The sequence below is a fragment of the Palaemon carinicauda genome, chromosome 1, assembly GCF_036898095.1.
Source record: "Palaemon carinicauda isolate YSFRI2023 chromosome 1, ASM3689809v2, whole genome shotgun sequence".
NCBI lineage: Eukaryota > Metazoa > Arthropoda > Malacostraca > Decapoda > Palaemonidae > Palaemon > Palaemon carinicauda.
Genome location: NC_090725.1, coordinates 257,726,318 through 257,748,152, shown reverse-complemented (window position 1 = coordinate 257,748,152; position 21,835 = coordinate 257,726,318). Strand labels below are relative to the sequence as shown.

General features: G+C 38.1%; 1 protein-coding gene across 7 annotated transcripts in view; it reads right to left on the bottom strand.

Annotated features, from left to right (window-relative positions):
• Positions 1–229: 229 nt before the first annotated feature.
• Positions 230–21,835, bottom strand: part of LOC137655460 (proton-coupled amino acid transporter-like protein pathetic) — a 34,278-nt gene continuing 12,672 nt past the window's right edge. For all 7 annotated transcript variants that reach the window (XM_068389385.1, XM_068389367.1, XM_068389362.1 and 4 more), the window contains 10 exons: positions 21,338–21,391; positions 16,013–16,113; positions 15,723–15,873; positions 15,036–15,242; positions 13,662–13,766; positions 13,289–13,468; positions 12,407–12,585; positions 3,258–3,430; positions 1,112–1,263; positions 230–526 (listed from right to left, as the gene is read on the bottom strand). In XM_068389385.1, coding sequence (XP_068245486.1) covers positions 410–526; positions 1,112–1,263; positions 3,258–3,430; positions 12,407–12,585; positions 13,289–13,468; positions 13,662–13,766; positions 15,036–15,242; positions 15,723–15,873; positions 16,013–16,113; positions 21,338–21,391 — 1,419 coding nt within the window. In that variant the 3' untranslated portion in view covers positions 230–409. The remainder of the gene's footprint in view (positions 527–1,111; positions 1,264–3,257; positions 3,431–12,406; positions 12,586–13,288; positions 13,469–13,661; positions 13,767–15,035; positions 15,243–15,722; positions 15,874–16,012; positions 16,114–21,337; positions 21,392–21,835) is intronic.

Genomic DNA, 21,835 nt, shown 5'->3' with positions numbered 1-21,835 from the left:
AAATTATTTAATAGTAATTTTATCTGAAGTCATGTATGAATGGGATTATAAAACAAACTTAAATTTGTAATCACTTGATAAAGACAAAGTATTGCCGAAACAGGGAGGTAGCGATAAAATACATGAAATTGAACTATATATATATATATATATATATATATATATATATATATATATATATATATATACATATATATATATATATATATATATATATATATATATATATATATATATATATATGTTAGCATGTCTAGATAGATAACAAAAGTACGTATTATTATATACAAATATACAAGGCTCTCAGTGCATACATTGCTTGTTAATTATCTTTTAGCTGTTTTCTTATTTGTTTATTTTCGTGTTGGTAGATTTAAGATTTCTCGATAATGTTTTCCGTGACTCCAACTCAGCACTCGAATGGAGGACTTTCCTCCCCGTTGACGAAGAACTTTATTATTTCCTGCACACTTGTGATGGTGCCTGTAACGAAGGTCAGCAGGCCGAAGACAACCATGAGTACAGCCTGCAGAAAGGGAAGAAATGAGAAAAAATGATTGACAAGTGATTAGAAATGGCTGTGGGAGTAAAATTTGGATGTAAAATGGAATATCTCCACATTTTCAAAATTCTGTTCTCTGTATATAGAGAGGAGTGGGCTGCTGAGAATTTTTACCTAGACTATTAACAACATGCCTAAAATTCTTCCATTCTTAAACTAATTCCATGTGTCCGAAAGCTTTTGGGTTATTTATTTTTCTGTGTCCTTACATTGAGAAAAAATATGATGTGAAAAATAAGTTGATTTTTCATGACATAGAGTGGAGGTCCATTGCATCACCAATATAAAGTAAAACCAATTACTGTATCAGAACAAAACAAGACATATGTCATGAATAGTTCTTGAATCGTTGTGATTTTAATTCCATATACAAAGTGTTATGTCTATTTAACGTTCCTAACTTTTAATCAGTCTTACGACATAATATGGACTATTGGCTTAAAGCTAGATAATTCTCAAGAAATATTTTTTGATATAAGCATGTTTCCTAAAAATTCTCATTTAATCTAAGTTGTGGCATCTAACTGTTCTATGTTTTTAGTTTTTTACCTTGATAATTCTGTAATTGTATTTTCCCTTGTCGGGCCAAAAAGTGATGGCCTCCATAATTGGGGGAAAGATAACTGCCAGAGCTGAACTACTGACAGCACCAATGAGAGAAATGAAAAGGCCAATATTCGGGATTGCAGCAGCTAGGGCAACTGAAAAATACAAAGGATATATTAATACGCTTGCTTTGTACGCCTGTCTGTAAATAATTAGGAAATCAGATGACAAATATATTTCATTATTAGTTTTAGCATTGTTTTTTATTCATGAAATATCTGAAATGTACATAAATTTCTATGAGGTAAATTTTATGTTAGTTTTTCATATGTACAAAAAGATGAAGTAAACAATTTTCTTAATTTTCTTTCTTACAAAGTATACTCCTATACGTATTTCCAGAACGTTTCGAGGTTTCACATATGCACACACATGATGCATCCATCAACATTATTGTGATTTTGTCTGTACCGCCTTCTGACATATAATATTTATAAAAATCTTTATACCAGTCTTTTTCACGGTATATATGCTACGAGTGTCCATCTCGCCCTACTAGACACTATGTTTACATCTTACTATAGAGATGTCTTCCTGGTCATTACATAAATTCGCGTTATTCGGCTAACCTTTCCACCCTCTTTTCGTTTTTTAAGCAACTGTACATCAAATGATATATTTTTCCTTCATTGAACATTTGATTTCTTCATCCTATTACTTATAATCTGTTCCCATTCCCTCTTACTACCATCTCATATTAACAAATACTTCTTGCTGATCCCATGACTAAGTCATGAAATTTTGAAACCTACTCAACCCACCCCATAGTTTTTTTTTTTTTTTTTTTTTTTTTTTTTTTTTTTTTTTTTTTTAGTCAACCATTGTCTCCATTAACTTTATTTGTTCTTATTACTCAAATCATTTTTCTTACCCCTCTTTACAGAAAAATACCTCCCCCCCATTTTTCCTATAATTCTATCTACTTAACCATTGCTTCAACCAAACAATTATCATATCTACTGTAACTTCATTTATTTCAAAACTCATTATTGCGTTCATAAACGTTCTTATCTTTCTTATAATAGTAATCAAACTGTCTTCCTCACTATTTTCCATGCAAAGCGCTGTTGTTTATATAATTTCTTTCAAAATATTTAAACACTTTCTCCAAATGTGTTTTACAAAACTCGACATTCTTATTTACTCTTGGGAATTAATATTTACCTTATACATATATATATGTATATATATATATATATATATATATATATATATAAATATATATATATATATATATATATATATATATATATATATATATATATATATATATATATATACATATATATATATATATAGAGAGAGAGAGAGAGAGAGAGAGAGAGAGAGAGAGAGAGAGAGAGCAGTGTACTATAAGTTGAAAAATAGAAAACGGATGCGTATCACGATAATAGAAAGTGGGGATGCAATAAATCAGCGGAGACTAATTTCAAATTTGAAATCGTCACCTTGTGAGGTAACGCAGAAATGTATTCAGTTGCTCACTCATTTCAGCAGTGGTTACTATTACAAAATAAAGTGAGAATTTTCACAAATACATTTTCTTTAATTCATTGTTTTCTGGCGATATTTAAATTTTATTGAATGAGTTCATTTCTAAATATCCATGAGGCACCAGGATAGGATCTACAAAGCAAAATCATTGGGTTTTATTGAAATTACGGACGGAAAAAGCTTGTCTGCTTAAAAACAGTTATTTCCTATAGTAAAACGTCCGTTCTCTTCGAAAATGATGCTTATTTTTACTTCAAAGGAAAACTTAATTATCTAAGAAATAATAGTCAATGGGGTTGGCGTGGGCAGCTCAGCATGTACTGCTGTCCATTATATAGGAGCTTGATGTTTAGCACGTGGAGGAGCAAAAACCATTAGATTTCTAAACAAAAATTCCTATTTTTAGACGGTCTGAAGGGTTTTCGGTTTATTTGCTGTTGAAATGAAGGTCAACTTTAGTGAAAGCATATTATTTAGTACTGGAATAACTTTTTTTCTGTTCAAAATGTTGTTCCGTCCGTAACTATAATTTTTACCAACTGATTTTTGGAATTAGGAGAGAAAGATAGTTGTTGTGTATTCCTGTTAGTCTCACATGTGAGGAGAACGAGAGCTGTCCTAAAGATATATTCGACAAGCAGCTTCTTCTTCTTTCCCTCAACGATGCGGGTAACCACGGGTACACCAATTTCGAAAGTGACGTACATCATCAGAGGATACGTGAAGAATATAGACAGAGCCATCATTATTTTTACTGCTTGTGCTAATCTGTAAAACAAGTGTAGTCATAACATGTTATCATTTTAGTGACATATAAACTACATTCCCCGTTTGATAAATAATGACAATTTCTAAGAAAATTGTAGTTTTCTTAACATACTTACCATGGCCCAATACAATTAGGAGCCCTTGAGTGTCAGCTCTATGGCCAGAGGTTTTCCCCCCAACAGGCCAGACCCTCGAACCCCCTCCTTCTTACCTGCACGACCTTGGCCTCTCTTGTTTTACCCAGCATACCCTAGAGGGACACTCCATATTCTACTCTGGCCGCAAGAAAAAGTACAATACAGTCAGGTCTGTAGTGGGGAAGGAGGGGGGGGGGTAATTAAATTACAGGGCTGTGGTAAGTATGTTAGGAAAAATACAATTTTCTTAGAAATTATTATTTGTTCCGGTAAGAATCCTTACCACGGCCCAATAAAATTAGGAGCCTCAGAATTAGGAGGCAAGAAAATAGACCCCTGTAAGAGAGGTGAGAGAGCCATTGAGGGGGCTACAAGGCCTGTCGGGGAAAAGTGCTATAAGGTGCTAAGGAATGTGGGTTAGTTAGGTAAAACTCACCCAGGGGACATCTTCCTTTCAGGATCCTTCCATGGTAGGCAGAGCGGTTAGGGATTTTAGACAGCCTACCCTTTGCCTTTCCATCCGGATTGTGCCGAGTATGGCTGCCCTTAGATCCTCTGCTGGGCAACCATGACAGGACCGAGGTTGAAGCTCTCCTGGGCCTTGAGGGAGCAATCCTTAAGATAGTGGGCTGTGAAATTTTATTGTCTTGTCCATACACCTGCCCTCAGCACTTGGCTGACCACCATGTTTCTCTCAAAGGCCAACAAGTGCCAAAGGCTTGGCGGACCTGGGGATGGCTTCGCCCTTCGTCAGGTACGCCGTTCGGATCATCTTCCGGAGCCAGAAGGAGATCGTGTTCTTCAAGACCGCCTGTTTTACTCTACCCGTAGTCATGAACCGTCTCTTGATAGCTAGTCGAAGGGATTAGGTCTTCGAGAGATATTTCCGCAACACTCTCACCAGGCACAAGAGAAGGTCTTCTGGGTCATCTGTCATGGGAATTGTGGAGATGGTGAACTCGTTGATCCGGGGGGTTATCTACCATTGAGTTCTGTGTTTTCGCCACAAAGGAGGGAGCAAATTTGAAGATCGACTCCTTCCACCCATGAGAATGGGAGATGTCCGCTGAGAGCCTGTGGAGCTCGCCTACCCTCTTGGCCAAAGTCAGGCCGAGGAGGAACACCATCTTCAGGTAAGCTCCCTGCCTGTAATTTGCCTTAGAGGTTCAAATGGAGGGTTCTTCAGAGCATTGAGGACTGTGACGATGTTCCATGTGGGAGCCTTGAGAGTTCTTAGGGAGGGCAGGACTGCTCGAACTCTTTTACCAGCATAGAGAGGCGCTTGGAGGAGCTCAGGTTCAAGCCCTTGAGGAGGAATACCTGGCCCAGGGCAGCTCGGAAACCCTTCACTGCTGGCAATGACAGGCCCTGGCCAAATCGTGGGTGCACCAACAATTCTGTGATGACCGGAATTGAGGCCTTGAGGGGCTGAATACCCTCCTTGTTGCAACATTTGCCAAAGGTTGCCCATCTTGCTTGATATATGGATCTCGAGGATTGTTTGAGGTTCAAGATTATCTGGATGGCTGTCCTCTTAGCAAACACTGGCGGAATGGGACTATTTGGTGCTGACCTGTTTTGGTGGCAGGGTATAAAACTAGCAAATAAAATTATGAGTTTGTGTATGTGTGTTTGTGTGATGAGTTAAACAATGCAATGAGTAGAAAAAACAAAACGATTATTTTTATATGGGATGTGTAATTATAAATAAACGAAACGATGTGTGTGTGTGTTGGGATGATGGCTAACAAAACTATGTAATTATATTGTAAACTACTGCAATTATATGACAGCTTCAACGATGTTTTTTCTGTGAACAACTACACTTATTTGGGATAATTATCTAACGATTTAATGCAACCTTGGCCTGTTTCTTTAAACAGTAAAAAGTTAGGTATAGTCTTTCTTTTAGTTTCTCTTGAAACCCATACCAGAAAAGGCTGAACATATTCTTAGCAAGAGAGATAAACCGAAGTCTTAACACGGTGGATATTTATGTTTTTGATAAATGTAGCAAAAGTGATCCAAAGTTGCTGTTTTGGAGATGCAAATTGAAAAATGTATTTAAATGTATGTATATAGATATATACCAATTTTTCCTATAGAAATGTGGAATCAATACAGACGAACAATGGCTGGTGAGGATAGAACCAAGAATCATGCTGAGGCAGCACCTAGAAAAATATATGCCGAATTAGGAATAAACCATCCCGTTATCTGGAAGTTTATTGATGGTATTAGAAAAATACAAAAAGGGCGCGATACTTACTATGAGCAATTGATTGCTGGGAACGCTCCTAATCAAAAACTTCTGAAATATATTAAAGCCGATATGCGTATTCTAGACATTTCGACTCACGGGCACCACTTGAATATTTACGAGTTCTGGCTTACAATTATGATATACATTAAAGACCTATATTCATTTTATCAGTTATTCTTTTAAATACATGTCATGTTTCTAGCCTTTTTACTTACGTGGTTTTATATTAATTTTATTTATAGTTTGTTTTAAACAAATGTCAAGTTCATTTTTTTTATAGTTTGTTTTAAATAAATGTCATGTTTTTATCCATTTTATTTTCTTCTAACCTATCTATAAAACAGCTCAGTGCCAAAACAGGTCAGCGCCAAATAGTCATCGCCAAAAGGGTGGTATCAAAAAGTACCCGACCCAACAGTGGATAATCTCCACCCGTGAAGGGAGAGGTTTTAGAGGTCTCAGTAGAACTTCTGGAAATGAAGCTGTCTTAGTAGGTCTTGTCGGAGAGGCAGGAGCCACGGAGGTTACACTGCAAAGGCCCTCAGGTCTGTGAACCACTCTTTTTCATGCCACCATGGGGCTACCAAAGTCATCTTTGCTTGCTTCGCCCCCCCCCCCCCACTCCTTTAATACCCGGTTCTCCCCTGATGAGAGGTTTCGCCAAGTCATCTAGATTCCCAACCCTCTCCTTTGTCAGAAAGGCCCGGGCATGCACAGAACATATTTCCATGCCCGGGGACACTGTCCTTGTGGTTGGGGAGGGCTGCGACTTCTCCCAGTTGAATACTACCCCCAGTTCCATACAGAAGGCCACTAACTCGTCACTCTGCTCTGACAACTCCTCTCTGGACTCTAAGAGAAGTAACCAGTCGTCTAGATACCTCAGTAGTCTTATCTTTCTCTCTTGTGGCCCCACTGGGAGACCAGGGAAAAGACTCTGGTGAAGACCTGAGGTGCGGTCAACAGGCCAAAGCAGAGGATGCAGAACTGGAAGGTCTCTTCTCCCCACTTGAACCTGAGGAACTTCCTGCTGTATGGGTGCACCAGGATCTGGAAATATGCATCTTTGAGGTTTAGGGATAGCATGAAGTCCCTTCTCTGATAGCTGCCAGGACCGTCGAGGCCGTTTCCATCTTGAAAGCGGTATTGGCGAGGAAGCAATTGAGGGCCCAGAGATCGATGACTGGGCGCCAACCAACCGAGGCTTTCTCCACCAGAAAAGTTGGCTGAAGAAACCCTGTAGGTCGAGGGTTACCGCCTGGATAACCCTTTGTGGAGCAGGTCTTGGATTTTCTCTTTTAATACCCTCCGATGCGTTTCCTCGTTGGAGTGTAGAGAGGTGGCCATGAAGCCCATGGCCCTGCCAGACAGTCTATCCTCGGTGGAACTGGGGGCTAGGGCAGCCAGGTTCCCTTCCGACGGTCGGTGTCCCTGGGAGATTCCCTCTGGAGTGTAGAAGCCCCTGTGCTTCACCTCCAGGTAAGGCAAAAGCTTTTGTGCGCCGTGGGGCCTGTTCGGTCCTCTTGGCTGCGTGGTGGTGGCGGTGATCCTCTTGAGTCGCTGACCGATGTCCTGCGAGAGGGTTAGAAGTAGGAAGAGCCTTGCCTTCCGAGGAGCTCTGAACTGGCGTTCCACAGACCTGTGTGGTGGGGTCAAACCTGCACCGGAATGGGATCGGGCTGGTCGTTGAATTATCTAATTAGACCCAGAAGGACGACACTTCTTCTATTACCTCGTTCTCCTCGTGGTCTCGCGATCCCACCTCCAAAGCCCACTCGCCAGCATAGGGAGCCCCACTCGTTGAGCCTTGCCATGGGTCCGTAGATCTCATATCCTGGAGGTTCGACCTCCCTTTCGAAGGGGTTCTGCGCTACTCTTCTTTCCCTCTGCTCCGCTTAGGTGCTAAGGTTCAGTCTGAAGACCTGGAGCCGTAAGAGCGTGGTGTGGAAGGATGACATCCCTTCACACGGTCCTCCGTCTCCTCCCCCTCCTTTTCCGGTCGAATTGGCGCATATTACCCGTGACCCGGTGACCATTGTTTATTAGAGAGAGCTGGAATTTGAAACCAATTTTTCACTGAAGCATTTAGTTCCTCAAGCAAGTCAGACTCGCTATTCCGTAGAATTGGACTTCCTTCAACGTGAATTTGATTGATTTAAGTAGAATAATGGACTCGGAGCTCTCAAGCAGTGATAATGACACTCCAACACCAAAGGTGGTCTTGCTCATACTCAAAAGTATACAGAAAAGTGGGAAAATTATCCCAAGTTTAAAGGATGGCTCAGTAAGAGTAAAAAGGGAACTGAATACTTTTATTATAAAGTGTGTGATATAGATAGCAAAGCTGGAAAGTCGGCTATTGAAAAGCATGCAGGAGGGCAAAAACACCAGAAGCATGTAGAAGTTATAAAAGCAACTAGAAGTGTTTTGGATATGCCTAGTGTCAGTGGTCCAAGAAAAGACATAAAAGTGAAAGAAGGTGAGATAAGACTAGTTGCCTTTCTAAATTAGTATAATCTTCCCCATTCTGCTATTGAACATTTAGTGCTTGCAGTGAAAGCGGCTTGTCTTGATTCAGAGATTGCAAAAAGCTTCAAATGTGGTAGAACTAAATATACTGCAATGATTAGGAGGTGAAGCAAGTGATGATATTTATGAGCTCTTAAGAAATAATCCTTTTTCATTTATAGCAGATGAGTCTACAGATAATGGATGTACGAAGCATTTGGCATTGGTGGCAAAAGTCGTTACAGAGTATGGTATCAAAGACTCTATTGTGATTCTTATTCAACTCGGTAGTGCTACAGCAACATGTCTGTATAATGAAATCAAAGGTCTGTTCATTGACAAAGGTATACCCTACAAAAATAATATGATTGGTTTTGCTGCCGATGGTGCAAGCGTTATGGTGGGGAAACACCACTCTCTCTCTCAACTTCTTAAAGATAACATAGCAGATCTGTTTGTATTAAAGTGTACATGTCACTCCCTCACCTTATGTGCATCTTATGCATGTAATAAGTTACCAATGGGCACTGAAGACCTTGAAAGAAATGTATATCACTATTTCCAGTCTCCAAAACAATCAAGTTCATTTAAGGAATTTCAAGAGTTTACTAATGTTAAACCACACAAAATGTTGCACCCTTCACAGACTAGGTGGTTATCGTTACATGGTGTAGTTAAGCGTCTACTTGAACAATTACCAACATTAAAGTTATTCCTTACAAGTGCAGTGCTGGAGGACAGGTTACTGCCAACTTAGACCATTCTTCAAAAACTAAATAATCCTATTCATTGCTTGTATCTTGAATTTCTAGATTATGTTCTTCCTCTTTTCAATTAACTAAATTGTGAGACGCGGGCAGAGCAACCAAAGTTGTATTTATTGCACAGTCGAATATCCTCAGTGTTCCATACCTTAGTTGAAGGCTACATGAAGGATTGCTATTTTAAATCTACTCCTTTACCTAATGTACAAGTGAGGACTCCAGCAAACTTTCTTCCTTTGCAAGATATTTACCTAGGTGGGAGAGTTGCCATCTCATTACAAACTAATCATGGCAGTGATAAACAGGAACTTCATAATTTTCGTCTGAGAAGCTTAAACTTTATATTGAAGGTGCATTTCAGATTCAAAAGAAATTTAATTTGTCAGATCCTGTTCTTCAAATGCAATGGATCCCTCAAGTGTTTCATCAAAATCAATTCCATCAATTGCCCCATTAGCAACCTTCTTTCCAAGATTAGTTCCAAAGAATTACATAAATGATCACGATCGTGAGTGGCGATTACTACGCAATACAAACATACATTTAGAATCTAATGAAGACATGAGTCAGTTTTGGTGTAAAGTGGGTAGTATGAAGAAGGGTAATGATTCTGTAATGTTCCCCCTTCTTAATACCTTTATGAAAAGCCTTTTATGTGTACCATACTCTAGTGCAGTTGTTGGGCGGGTTTTCTCCCAGGTAAATTTAATAAAAACAAAGATGAGAAACCAGTTAAGCACATCTACCTTAATCGGAATGCTTCATGCAAATGAGACTTACAGAAGTGCATCGTGTTATGATTTTAGAATAAAGCCGGCTCATCTCAAGCGGATGGCTGCTGATGTACTTTATGTATGAAGATGGTTCGGAAGACTAAAAGTAATACAATTTTATTTTAGCATCCTTAAATGTTTTTCTTTAGTTTTCTTTAGGTAGGAGGAAGGAAAATAATATTTGATAATGAGAAAGGAGGGACATTTTAGAGAATACCATATATTGAATTATGAAAAATATATTTTGTCTTCAAAGACATATATACAATATCTCTTTTAGTAAGTTTGTATTTTTTTTCTTCATAAATTTTTGCATTTAGATTTCTATTGTGATATACCCTTTGTAGTGAACTGTATTTCTATTGTCGATTGTAGCTCAGGCGAAAGCCATGAACCAATGGCTGAAATAGTATGTACCAAAATAGATGTTGAGCAACAGCATAGAAAAGATTTTTGTTTTTACCCCGTAATGAGTAGCTGTTGTGAGATGATAGAAGCTACATGTTCAACTTGAATATATATATATATATATATATATATATATATATATATATGTATATATATATATATATATATATATATATATATATATATCCTAATTCTTGTATGAAGATATATGTTGTACGTCAAAGTAAATGAACTCTATAATCATGAGGATTCCACAAAACCTATAAGTCAGCATGTTGTTGTAGTAAGATTGCATTTTGATAGCGAGAGGTAGTTAGTTGCCTTTGCGTGCTCGAGTAGACAAGGCTCTCACCTGAGAGAGTGTTAGCTGTGTATAGTGTACTTACAAACCTTTTGTAATAAAGTGAAAAAAACCTATGTTCCGATGTCCCATTATCCGACAACATGGGACATATATATATACATATATATATATATATATATATATACATATACATATATATGTGTATATATATATATTTATATATATATATATATATATATATATATATATATACATACATATATATGTGTATATATATATATTATATATATATATATATATATATATATATATATATATATATATATATATATATATATATATATATATATATGTATATATATATACGTATGTATATGTATATATATATATATATATATATATATATATATATATATATACATATATATATATATATATATATATATATATATATATATATAATTACAGAACAGGGAAAATTTGCTTGAGAAAGGGAAGTGTTGAAAACCAAAACCGAACTTTAGTTTAAACCCATCTGGCAACACTGTTCCTTGGGTTGCCTGAAAAGGCCCCCTGCTCCCACGAGGTTAGATCAGCTGCGGGGAGCCGTTAATAGGATGATTAGGATGCTGCCCCGAGGGCGGAGGGTAGCTCCTCCACCCACGAAGAGGCAGAGGAGCCAGTCATCGGTGGCAGGTAACAGGCCATAAGGCCACACCGGGAAGAGGGTTGGCAGCTATGTCCTTGCCATGCCATTAATGAAAGAGTGGATCAGGCCACGTGGTACCTATGAGGAGCCACTGAGCAGGGATGAAGGCCACTGGCTGAGAGAGCTGCGCAACCCAGGAACAGACGCTCACATATAGACATTACTGCTTGTAAAGTCCCAACGACCTTCTCTGAGTTCTTCCTCGGAGAAGGAAAAGGCAAGGTGACGAATCTGCCGTTCATCTTGCTAGGAGATCGACTCCTGGCCCTGGAGGGCGATACACAAGATCCTCTCTTTGACCCAAAGGTAACTTACACTGCTACCGCGGGATAACATGGGCGACAAAGGACCTGTAACATTCAGCTAAGACAAACAGACCAAAGAAGGACAAGAACCATTGCCCTTCCACGAGGGCGACTTGTCCCTCTTGGCCTTCTTCTTCTTCGTGGCCACCTTGGCCTACTGGGCATCACTCCAGCCCACACACTCATCACACGTGTCGTTCTGGGAACATTCACGGCCCCGACACGAAGTACACAACACGTGGGGAACGACTTCAACATGGGACAGAAATGATGAACACAGCTTGCCACCAACACCTGGGCAACGACGTTGCACTAGGTCAGATTCCATAATCGGAGATTTAGGAATACGAGATCCACACAAGTAACGCACACAAAGCACAAAGGAAAACTCTGACGAACGCGAGAGAGACGGAGGTCGACTGCATGCAAACACGACCAGAGGTTGAATGGTTAATGGTTACCTGGACGTCGCCTGAAGCGTCCCTCTATGGCATGATGGGTAAAACAAGAAAGGTCAGGGTCCCGTTGGTGTGAAGGATTGGGTTTTGGGGATCAAGCCTGTTGGTGGGGGGGCGGGAACTTCTGGTCACAGAGCTGACTCTCAAGGGCTCCTAATTTTATTGGGCCGTGGTGAGGATTCGTTTTTGAACAAAGTGTTTTACAAACAAATATTAATTTTAGCAATCATTCCTACCAAAATTTCAATAGATCATCACTAACTGGTATCATATATCCATGAAGTAAACGAAATATAAAGAAATTAAAGAGACCAATTGAAAGGGATAAACACAAAAGCAAATCTCACCCTTCTCTTGGAGGGAGATTCAGTGTAATAGATCCTTGAACATCGTTGCCATACGCCAAGTACCCAAAAAATCCTACTGTGATGTAAAGACAAAGGGTTATGGACATCCCAGTATTCAGGACACCATTGAGTCCTCCAATAGCCTTCGGTGTTTTCATTTTATTTTCCAATGGGAGAATCTGGAAAAGAATAAATGTTAGAAGGAAATTTGCATTAGAATACATTTTCATTGTTTCTTACCCGGCCACCTATTTTTCAAACTTCCAAGTCCAGTGATAAAACATTTGATGGGAACGTTAAGATTCTAATATAAGCAACTTTTTTTTTTTTTTTGGTGACAGGAACTATAGTTATCAGCGTAAGTTTTATTTCATAATGGAAATAGTAAAAAAACATGATTTTTTCCAGCACGGATGTATTCTAAATGGATAGTGGGCAAATAAAAGATAATTATTGGGAAACGGATAAGCAAGACATCGACAAATTATAGGCTACTACTCCATTTGGCATTTGAGGTTAACAATTTTTTGACTGAGGATCATTTGTTGATATTAATTAAAAGGGCCGTTTCTATCCTTCAACTTTCAAAACTTGGTCACATCTGGCGCAAAGTCCATGGTAACATTTTAGTGAATCTTGTTTTACTCGTTGATCCTTATAACCAGATCTTTGACGGTCATTGATACTGCATCTAATTCTAAGCTTTATTTTTTTTTACGTAGTTCATAAAGCCTTATATCATCTCGTCCTTGTAGTAAAAACAGAGGTTGATAGTGAGCCTCATGTTTCAGATCTCTATTTCTACTATTTTCAGAATAATTTCTTATTTATTTTTTTATGTTAATAGTCAACACAATATAACAAGTACCCAAACAAACTTACCAGACCTATACCCTCAAACGCGTACACGGCAGTACTTAAATACAGAGGTATTGTTGACCAGCTGTTGAAAGCTGGGACTTGTTCATTGACCATAGGAAGATCGCGGACAAGGTAGTACAGAATCATGAAGAGACTGATGAACTGGATGACACTGGCTAAGAGCGAGACTGGAGCCAAAAGCTTAGGGAATAAAAAGAGTTTTGCTTGGAGAAAAAAAAAATCTTGTGGTACTCGTCTTGGTCTCCTATTTCTGATTTGAATTTTTCAAAATTAAGATAAGGGCTAATGGTCCACTTTTATTTGAGTAATGTACGTCCATAATATATAGGAAATAATAATCATGTGAAAATCAAGAAATAAATACATATTTTACCTTCAAATTAGGGATGTAGCATACCAACATGACTGGAATTATGGTGATAGCCATAAATCCTAGCTGACTAATGCCAGTCCCAGACGTCGTCATACAGTCAAGGGCCTGTCATAAATAAAGAATCTATTTTATGGAGTAGGTAAGAATCTTGTTACACAGGGCCCTATGTACACTTAAAAATTTGCCATTTACCGTTTTAAAAACGGATATATTGATGTTAAGTAGTGATATTTAGGTCACCAACCCGTAAAATATGATACAAGTAGGCTAAAAATTACGGTCGCCTGTATTTTACTGAAATACGGCTGAGAACAGTATATTTTTACAGAGAATTTATATTTTACAAAGTACTGCAATTCTGGTTAAAAATATTCAATTCAGGTGTTATAAGGTTTACCATGCTTGGATGTATCTATTTAAAGTGATGGTCAGATCAGTTTTGAAAAGTGAGAAGTACAATTTAGTGCAAATAGAAAGATGCTTTTCCTTTCGTCGAAGAGATTTAGGATTATGATAAACATCCTTAGTCTCTAGTTCCAAAGTCAAAAATATCTTGCTATCAGTTTTTTTTTTTTCTTCATAATTTTGCTATTGTTTTCAATTTCTATATCTCTTCCTTTTTACAATATAGTTGGGGAATATTTTTCAGACTTAAGGTTACTAGTGATTTAATTTTCATTTACTCTTTTTACCATCAATGCGTTCATATATGATAACAATCCGTCTGGCTAAGTTACTATCTAGATACAGAGCTCTTAGTTTTGAGGCTTGTGAGTGAATTCTATGATAATCATCTGATTAGTCAGTTTTTTGGCCTCGAAACCCAACTGTGGTATATGAATTTGAGATATATTCAGTTGTTTTTTAAAGAGCTTATTTCTTGTTAATGTGTTGCTTTATGATGGACTATTTGTGTTTTGACAAAAATTTTGGCTTCTAGTCTGTTGTGGGACCAGTTTATTGGTCAGTCAGTGATCCGATGTTTTGATGATAATTTCTTCATGGAAGTCAAATTACATCAGTTAAGCCTAAATACGTAACTGAAATTCAGTTGGGTTTGTAAGTGGATCTTTTATGACCGTCTTTCGTATATCGTAGTGGACTCTTTGATGGATTCCATTAAATTAGTCATCAAAACGAAATTTCTGAAGGATTATTTACTTTTCTCTGACCATGCCAGAGATATACTGTATATTAAGGATAATGATTACTATATGTGGCCATATACTGATGCCTTATAGATAAACAAACAAAAAGCAGACAATATAATAAAACAAGAAATTATTGGGAATCATGTAAATCTCCTGTCATTTTTTGCTTCCATATTTACGCTAGAAGGCTCAGATGTGTTATAGCCTAAAGAAATCTACCTACCTGCTTCAGGTTCTGGGGTATGAATACAAAGTAAACACAACAGAAACCCGTCTGAGTAACGAGAAGAAATGTTGTGATGAGATAACCAACAGCCTTTGCATACTTTCGGAGGTTTTTGGGACCGTACTCGAAAGCCGCCACAGCTGATTCCTCGTAGCTCAAGGCAGGGACTCCAGCTCTCTTGCACAGTTCTTTGGAGGTTTTAACCTATTTACAAGAGATTTTGGTTTACAGAAAAAAAAAGTTACATGAAAAAAGTCGAAATTTCTTCAATTCTATTTCTGTATATTCTTGTCTTGAGTTTGGTGCACTAAAAATCTTTGAATACCCTTCAAAGTTACAGAATTTTCAGTACACGGCGGTGTGTAACTATAAAATTTACGATATCTGGTACTAAAAATGATTTACTGATCTTTGTTCTTAACAGTTTAATACAATATAGTGTTACAAATTGTTCCACCAAGCTTCATATTTGTTTTTATTATTTTTTGATTTGCAAGAAAAAAAAGTGTAACTTTTTGGCCATTTCGGTGCGTGTTATCAATTTTCCTTGGCATTTGTGTATCCAAATGATAAAAGAGTTGGTGTAAAGGAGGTAATACGAGAAGCATATATGTACATAATGGTCAAGAAAATTTTGCAGAAAAAATAAAATTGCGTAATAAAAGACAACAGTGTTGTACTCACCAAGAGAAACATACTGTGGATGCAGACCACACCTAAAAGGGGAGTAAGTATGACACCAGTCCAGATACCAGAGTTCATGAAGGCTTGCGGCATCGCGAGAATGCCGGAACCAATCATACCCTTTAGGATATGAACTAGAGTCTCATTATTGCTGATGGGAAAAATAAAAAGGAGAGAAAACTGTTATAAAATACTGAATATGAAGTGGATTATTTAAGATTATTTAATGTTCATTTACTTTTGGTTCATTCATTATTCTTTCACTACTTAGTCAACCTTTTCAAACTTACGTTGTAGAAACTTTCAGATTTCTTTTTATGATTTCTGGGCCTTTTCCTTGTGTGATTCTGTCATCTTCAGTTGTAAAAGGCATATTATAACCGTCTTGTTCCTTAGAAGGAGAAAAATCATATGCTTTTACTTTTTAATAATAATTGTTATAATGATATAGATATAGATGTCTATCATAATGGACATGTAGTAAGGTATATCATAATGTAAATGGGGTGATAATTTTGTAAGGTATATCAAAATGTAAATGGAGTGATAGTTTAGTAAAGTATATCATAATGTAAATGGAGTGATGATTTAGTAAGGTATATCATTATTTAAATAGGATGATGTCCATACCAAGGATAGTATCCATTATCACAGAGGATGTTATGTAATGTTTTTAAATGTTTTGGATATTACACATTGTCAGTAAAACCTAAAACTATAAACATTTCATCCGGCTTCTAGAATAGTAGTATATAATCGAGGGAGTGTTAGATTATTGCAGAAGTTACAAGAAAGTGCAAGTATTAGCTGATTGAGTATATAAACTTTAATGCCCTAGCAGGAAGCAATACATATACAAATAGGGAAGTATGCCCCATCTATGATTTCTTTTATGCTGCAACTGTTTTCTGATTCCACGGCAAAAAGCCGTTGAATATACCACACTAATTTCAACTAATACTCCGGATAGCAAGGTTGGTAGCGTCGCGGATCTCTATAATAGAGGTCCCGAATTCGGTCCCCGCCAGGGACGCGAATACCGTGAGACCTTCTACCGGGGGGGGTACTCCCAGGGTGGCGCCTGGGGGGGAGGTTAGAGGGGACTAGTGATAGTCCCTGCTGGCTAATGGTTGCCCGAGGAGGACGATGTAAATCGTCTCTGTGGAGACCTAAAACCCGCAACTTTAACTTTTTTAATTGCATTACTGTTATTATATGGTCAATTTTTATGGCAATATCAACTGCATTAATGAAAGCCATTTAATGTACACAAGCAATTGTCACTATTATTTTACCCATTGATACCTTTGTTGTTGCTCAATAAAGTCAGTTGTATGAGGACTCACCTTTTGCTAAACCCTCCATCACTCCCGTCTCTTTAATGGCCTACTGAGTGCTTCGAACACCCAGCCCACTGCCAGCTCACCACTTCGTCTGCTATGTCTTCTGACAATGCCCACAACCAACCCCGACTCATCTGTTCATGCTGCCCCATTTACACTCAGCTCTCACAAGCAGAGATGCATTTGCCTGGATCCAGTACAGCATCAAACAGCAAAGAAGATTAATGTGCTCCCAGAAATCTCCAATTGGCTTTCCGAGCTGTATGATACCCTCAAATCATACATCCTGGAGCAGTACTCCCTATTGCCAGATGTCCATGTAGCCGATATATTTCAGCTCTCAACAACGTTGAGGGATCAAAAGACATCAATGGCCCTCAGAGAAATGATCAACATTGCTCACTTTCAACCTGCTGCAAACAGTTTTCACGAAATGAACCTACTTCGTCCCCTTTGGGTACAATGCCTGCAAGAACCGGTGCAAGGCACCCTCCCTGATGTCAACACTGTACCCATGAAGGACCTGATGATCAGAGTTGACTCCCTTATGGACCGGCACTTTCCCACTGTCAACAACTTCACTCCTGATGAAGGGGACAACCATCCAACGTCGACTGAAGGTCAGGTGAATGCGGTAGGACCTCGACATCCACCTCATGACAGGCCTGGGCAGCGATGAAGTCACCCTCCACCAACCTATGCAGCCTCAAATTTGCCAAGGAGGTTAGTAGAGGGAGATACCCTGAGCCGTCTATCCTTCATTAATCCGTGTCACCAGCAGTCCATGGTTGGCAAAAGGGACAAAAACTAACAATAGCTCTACATTGAGAAGTAGTCACTTTTTTTATGAAACTAAAATTTTTGTATAGTCAAAGCATAACTCTCATTTGAATATATTCTTATCTCTATCGACAAAGAAAACATTATAACCTAATCAAAGAATGGTCCAAGCCAGGTGATGGGATCTAGGTTTATTACGCAAATGCAAACCTCATTTTACTGGAGTTTGTGCTGTTTTACTATGTAATCCCACTTGATTATGTTTCACTCTGCATTAATTGAATGTTTTTTTTCGCCAAAAGAAAGATATGCACACTGTCTCTTGTGTTTCTGGGTGTGGAAATGAAGTTTGTATGTTTTCCATGTTGAAATTACAACAAAGCTCTATTATAATAGATGCATTAGTTGATAAGCCATCATAGATTAAAGATAATACTGTGACACCAACAGAATGAAGCCTAGCTAAACATTCCTTAAACTGAATTCATATGTTCCTTGAGACACGAAACCTGCAATAAGAAAATATCAAATCGGCAATCACCAACTACCATAAACACAAGAGCCTCTCTTGCTATTGGAAGGCTATGATCATTGAATTCAGTGCCCATATCAATGGAACCATTATATTTTTTCAATCCCAATCTATTTGTTGTTTGCCATTGCACCTATTATTATGGAACATTTATGGTTTGAATATGTTTTGTGCCGCATCAGTTTTCGTTTTTAAAGCAAAAAAGGCAAAAAAGGAAAGACTGTTGAACCCTGGTTGACCATCTACCTTCTGATACCACACTTGAAATTGACCTTGGATGGGTCAAACTTGTATCGAACGTTATTCTTACTTAACGATATGCATTAGGGGAATAAAAGTGAATAGTGAGGGTTTCATCTTCTGGGAAACTGAAAATAGAAGAAAAAACTGACACGCTAAAATCCTAATTTAGTTAAATGTTATCAAAAAATTCATCTGTATCATTGTAGACCCTTGCAATTTGTTATTTTTGTAAGTGAAGGTCAAAAGTATAAATGAAATCTAATAGATGTCGAATATTTTTGTGCATCATCTGTATATACAGAACAAGGACCTAGGATAACTTCTAACCTAGCTACAGAGATGATTGATGTGAACTGAGCACTTCCTGATTTGTATTCTGTCTGCCAACCAGTCACTGACTGGGTCCGCTACACAAATCTCGACTCAGGACACCTCTTCCCTATCTAACCTCCTTGATGCCCACGTCCACACCAATAGCTACTGGATGAAGCCCCTTACCTTCAGTTGTTCTACTACCACTCCAGATTCAGGACTGCGGGTAAGAAATATGTTACCAGATGTCAATGTTAAAAAAACTTGGTTCACCTATGTAGGTGGCCTCCTCATAAACTAATCCCTTCCTTTTGCATGATTCAAGATTTAATGGGTGCTTTCTGGCAGAAACTAGTGTCTGTTGTTTCCTTCTGCCACGTTCATCCTCAAAGACGCAGCCCCATCATTCCACGACTGCATGGCGGCCACCAACGGATCTGCTATCCCCTCCTATGATTATGAAACGTTGACTCTGTCGTTTGGAAGCGCTCAGTAACGATGGAATTTCATCATCACCAGTGTTACACTGCCTCTCATTGGTGCAGATTTCCTCACCCCTTTCCACCGCCTGGTTGACGTCACACATCAACATTTAGTCATTTAGACATCAATGGGCCTCAGAGAAAGGATCAACATTGCTCACTTTCAACCTGCTGCAAACAGTTTTCATTCACACGTTTATCTCCTGCTCCCTCCAGCCAAGCTCCCCACATGTGCGTGCCCACTGATGTCTATGCCCGCCCCTTCACTTTATATCCCAACGTCTTCCACCCAGATCTATGCTAGATGCCCACATTTCCCACCAAGCACAGTCTTTACCACCATATCAAGATGATGGGGTCCCCAGTGTATGCAAGATTCAGACGTTTAGCCCCAGACAGATTTACAGCTGGTGAATGCATATTCGTCGGAATGGAAGAAATGGGCCTCAAGCCCATGGCTGTTGCCCCCTGTATAAAGAAGGATGGATCCCTAAGCCTTAGTGAGGATTATAGGCGTCTTAAGTGCAGATGGAACAAGACCACTACCCCATTCCAACATCATCGATATCACCACCTACCATCGCTGTGTTAAAGTATTTTTTACCATAGACCTCCAGAAGACCTATTATCAATCGTCCATGAACCCAGAAGACATCCCCAAGACTGTCATCACAACCCTATTCCATACATATACTTTGAATTACTCCAACCCTCGCCTTCAAATACAGGACGAGTAGACATTCAAATGTAAGAGTGGTGCTTGCCACTTGAAGGTATACGACTCTGTACATAATATGACTTTTTTCAATAGGACGTTTTTGGTATTGTCATGTGAATAGTAAATAATTAGCCCTGCAGGATTAACAAAATTATCTCGTAAATTTGCAACTGACATGATCCTAGGAACAATGTTCTTGCCATTGATACGTTTTAGGGTGCCCTAAACGTATTGGTAATTCTGGTGCATGGATTCCTGGAAGAAGAGCCTGATGATGTAATCAACATAAGGATTTTGGGCGAAGTTGGTGTGATGACAGGATTAAGTTCTTCTTTCAGGTACCCATGCACGACAGTTGCAGTAGTTTTTGTTTCTTTAATTTTATCTCTGGTCTTATTCTTGCATTGTTATGCTGAATGATGATGTTACGTTAGAAAACGAATTCATAGTTTACAAAACGTTCAGATTTTGTTGTTGTTTCTGCACCCTATCATGAAAAGGCAATTCTACGATGGTTATTTGTTTTCTTTATTTCCTACTCTTCTTTTTACTGGAGTAAGGTTGTTATAGCTTCATTCATTGCAAATTTTATTAAACCCATTTGATACACTTTTTTTGTAAATTTTCGTGCAATTATTTCTCAAGTTATTTAGGGTTAAAAATCTTTAGATGTCTTTAAAAACACCATTACTCCAATCTTCATTACATTATCGTGGAAAAAAATGTGAGTTTAAGCATTCGTTTGTGTTCTTTGTTTATATTCAAGATATTGTTTTGTAAAGAATAGTTGGCAGACTTAATTGAAGTTAATCAGTTCAAAATATCCGATAGTTTATGTGCCAATGAATGAATCCACAGTTCCATTGTAATAGCGCAGGCATGTTTTTATTAAATATAAACTTTTATGCAAGGCATCACCAATATGTCTACGCGACAACAATATAAATATATGGGTAAATTAATACATCACTTACTAGATATAAGAATATATAGTAAAAGAAAAAATTAAAGGGGCTGCTGTACAGTGCAAACGCTCATTTATAGTCGTATTAAGATTCTCTCTCTCTCTCTCTCTCTCTCTCTCTCTCTCTCTCTCTCTCTCTCTCTCTCTCTCTCTCTCTCTCTCTCTCTCTCTCTCTCATAAGAAACTAATATTGACAAAGGAAAAGCAGATATGTTTTAAACCAGCCGCACAATTAACTTACCGAAATATCGACAGCTGGAGTAATCCTGGGCAGAACATTGGCGTCATGGGTACCCTGTAATGATAAAAAGAAAATGTACGTAATTATTTTTCTACAGAATAATTAACCTTTTCTGAGAGTCATTCATAAAGTGTGAAATTTAGAACATTTAAAATCTTCTTTTTTTCATTTACCACATCTGCCTTTCGCATGCTTTGGGCTTCAAGCTATGGTAAGAAATGCATTAATTCCCTTAAATAAATTCTTTAGTAAACTATCTGGCAACTCATAGCATAAGTTGACTTTTTACATGTTAGACATACAAAGTCAATATTGTGAATACAGACATATACAGTATTGAAGCATGGCAGTTACAATAACCACTCCGAGTAGAAAGTTGTGTGAAAACCTACTAAAATATTAGCAGCACTGCCCGTCTTGGCACAAAAGGCTTCGTGCTGGGGAATGATAATATTTGAATTATTTTACCGAGGCCCAGGGGAAAAGCAGTTTTAGTTG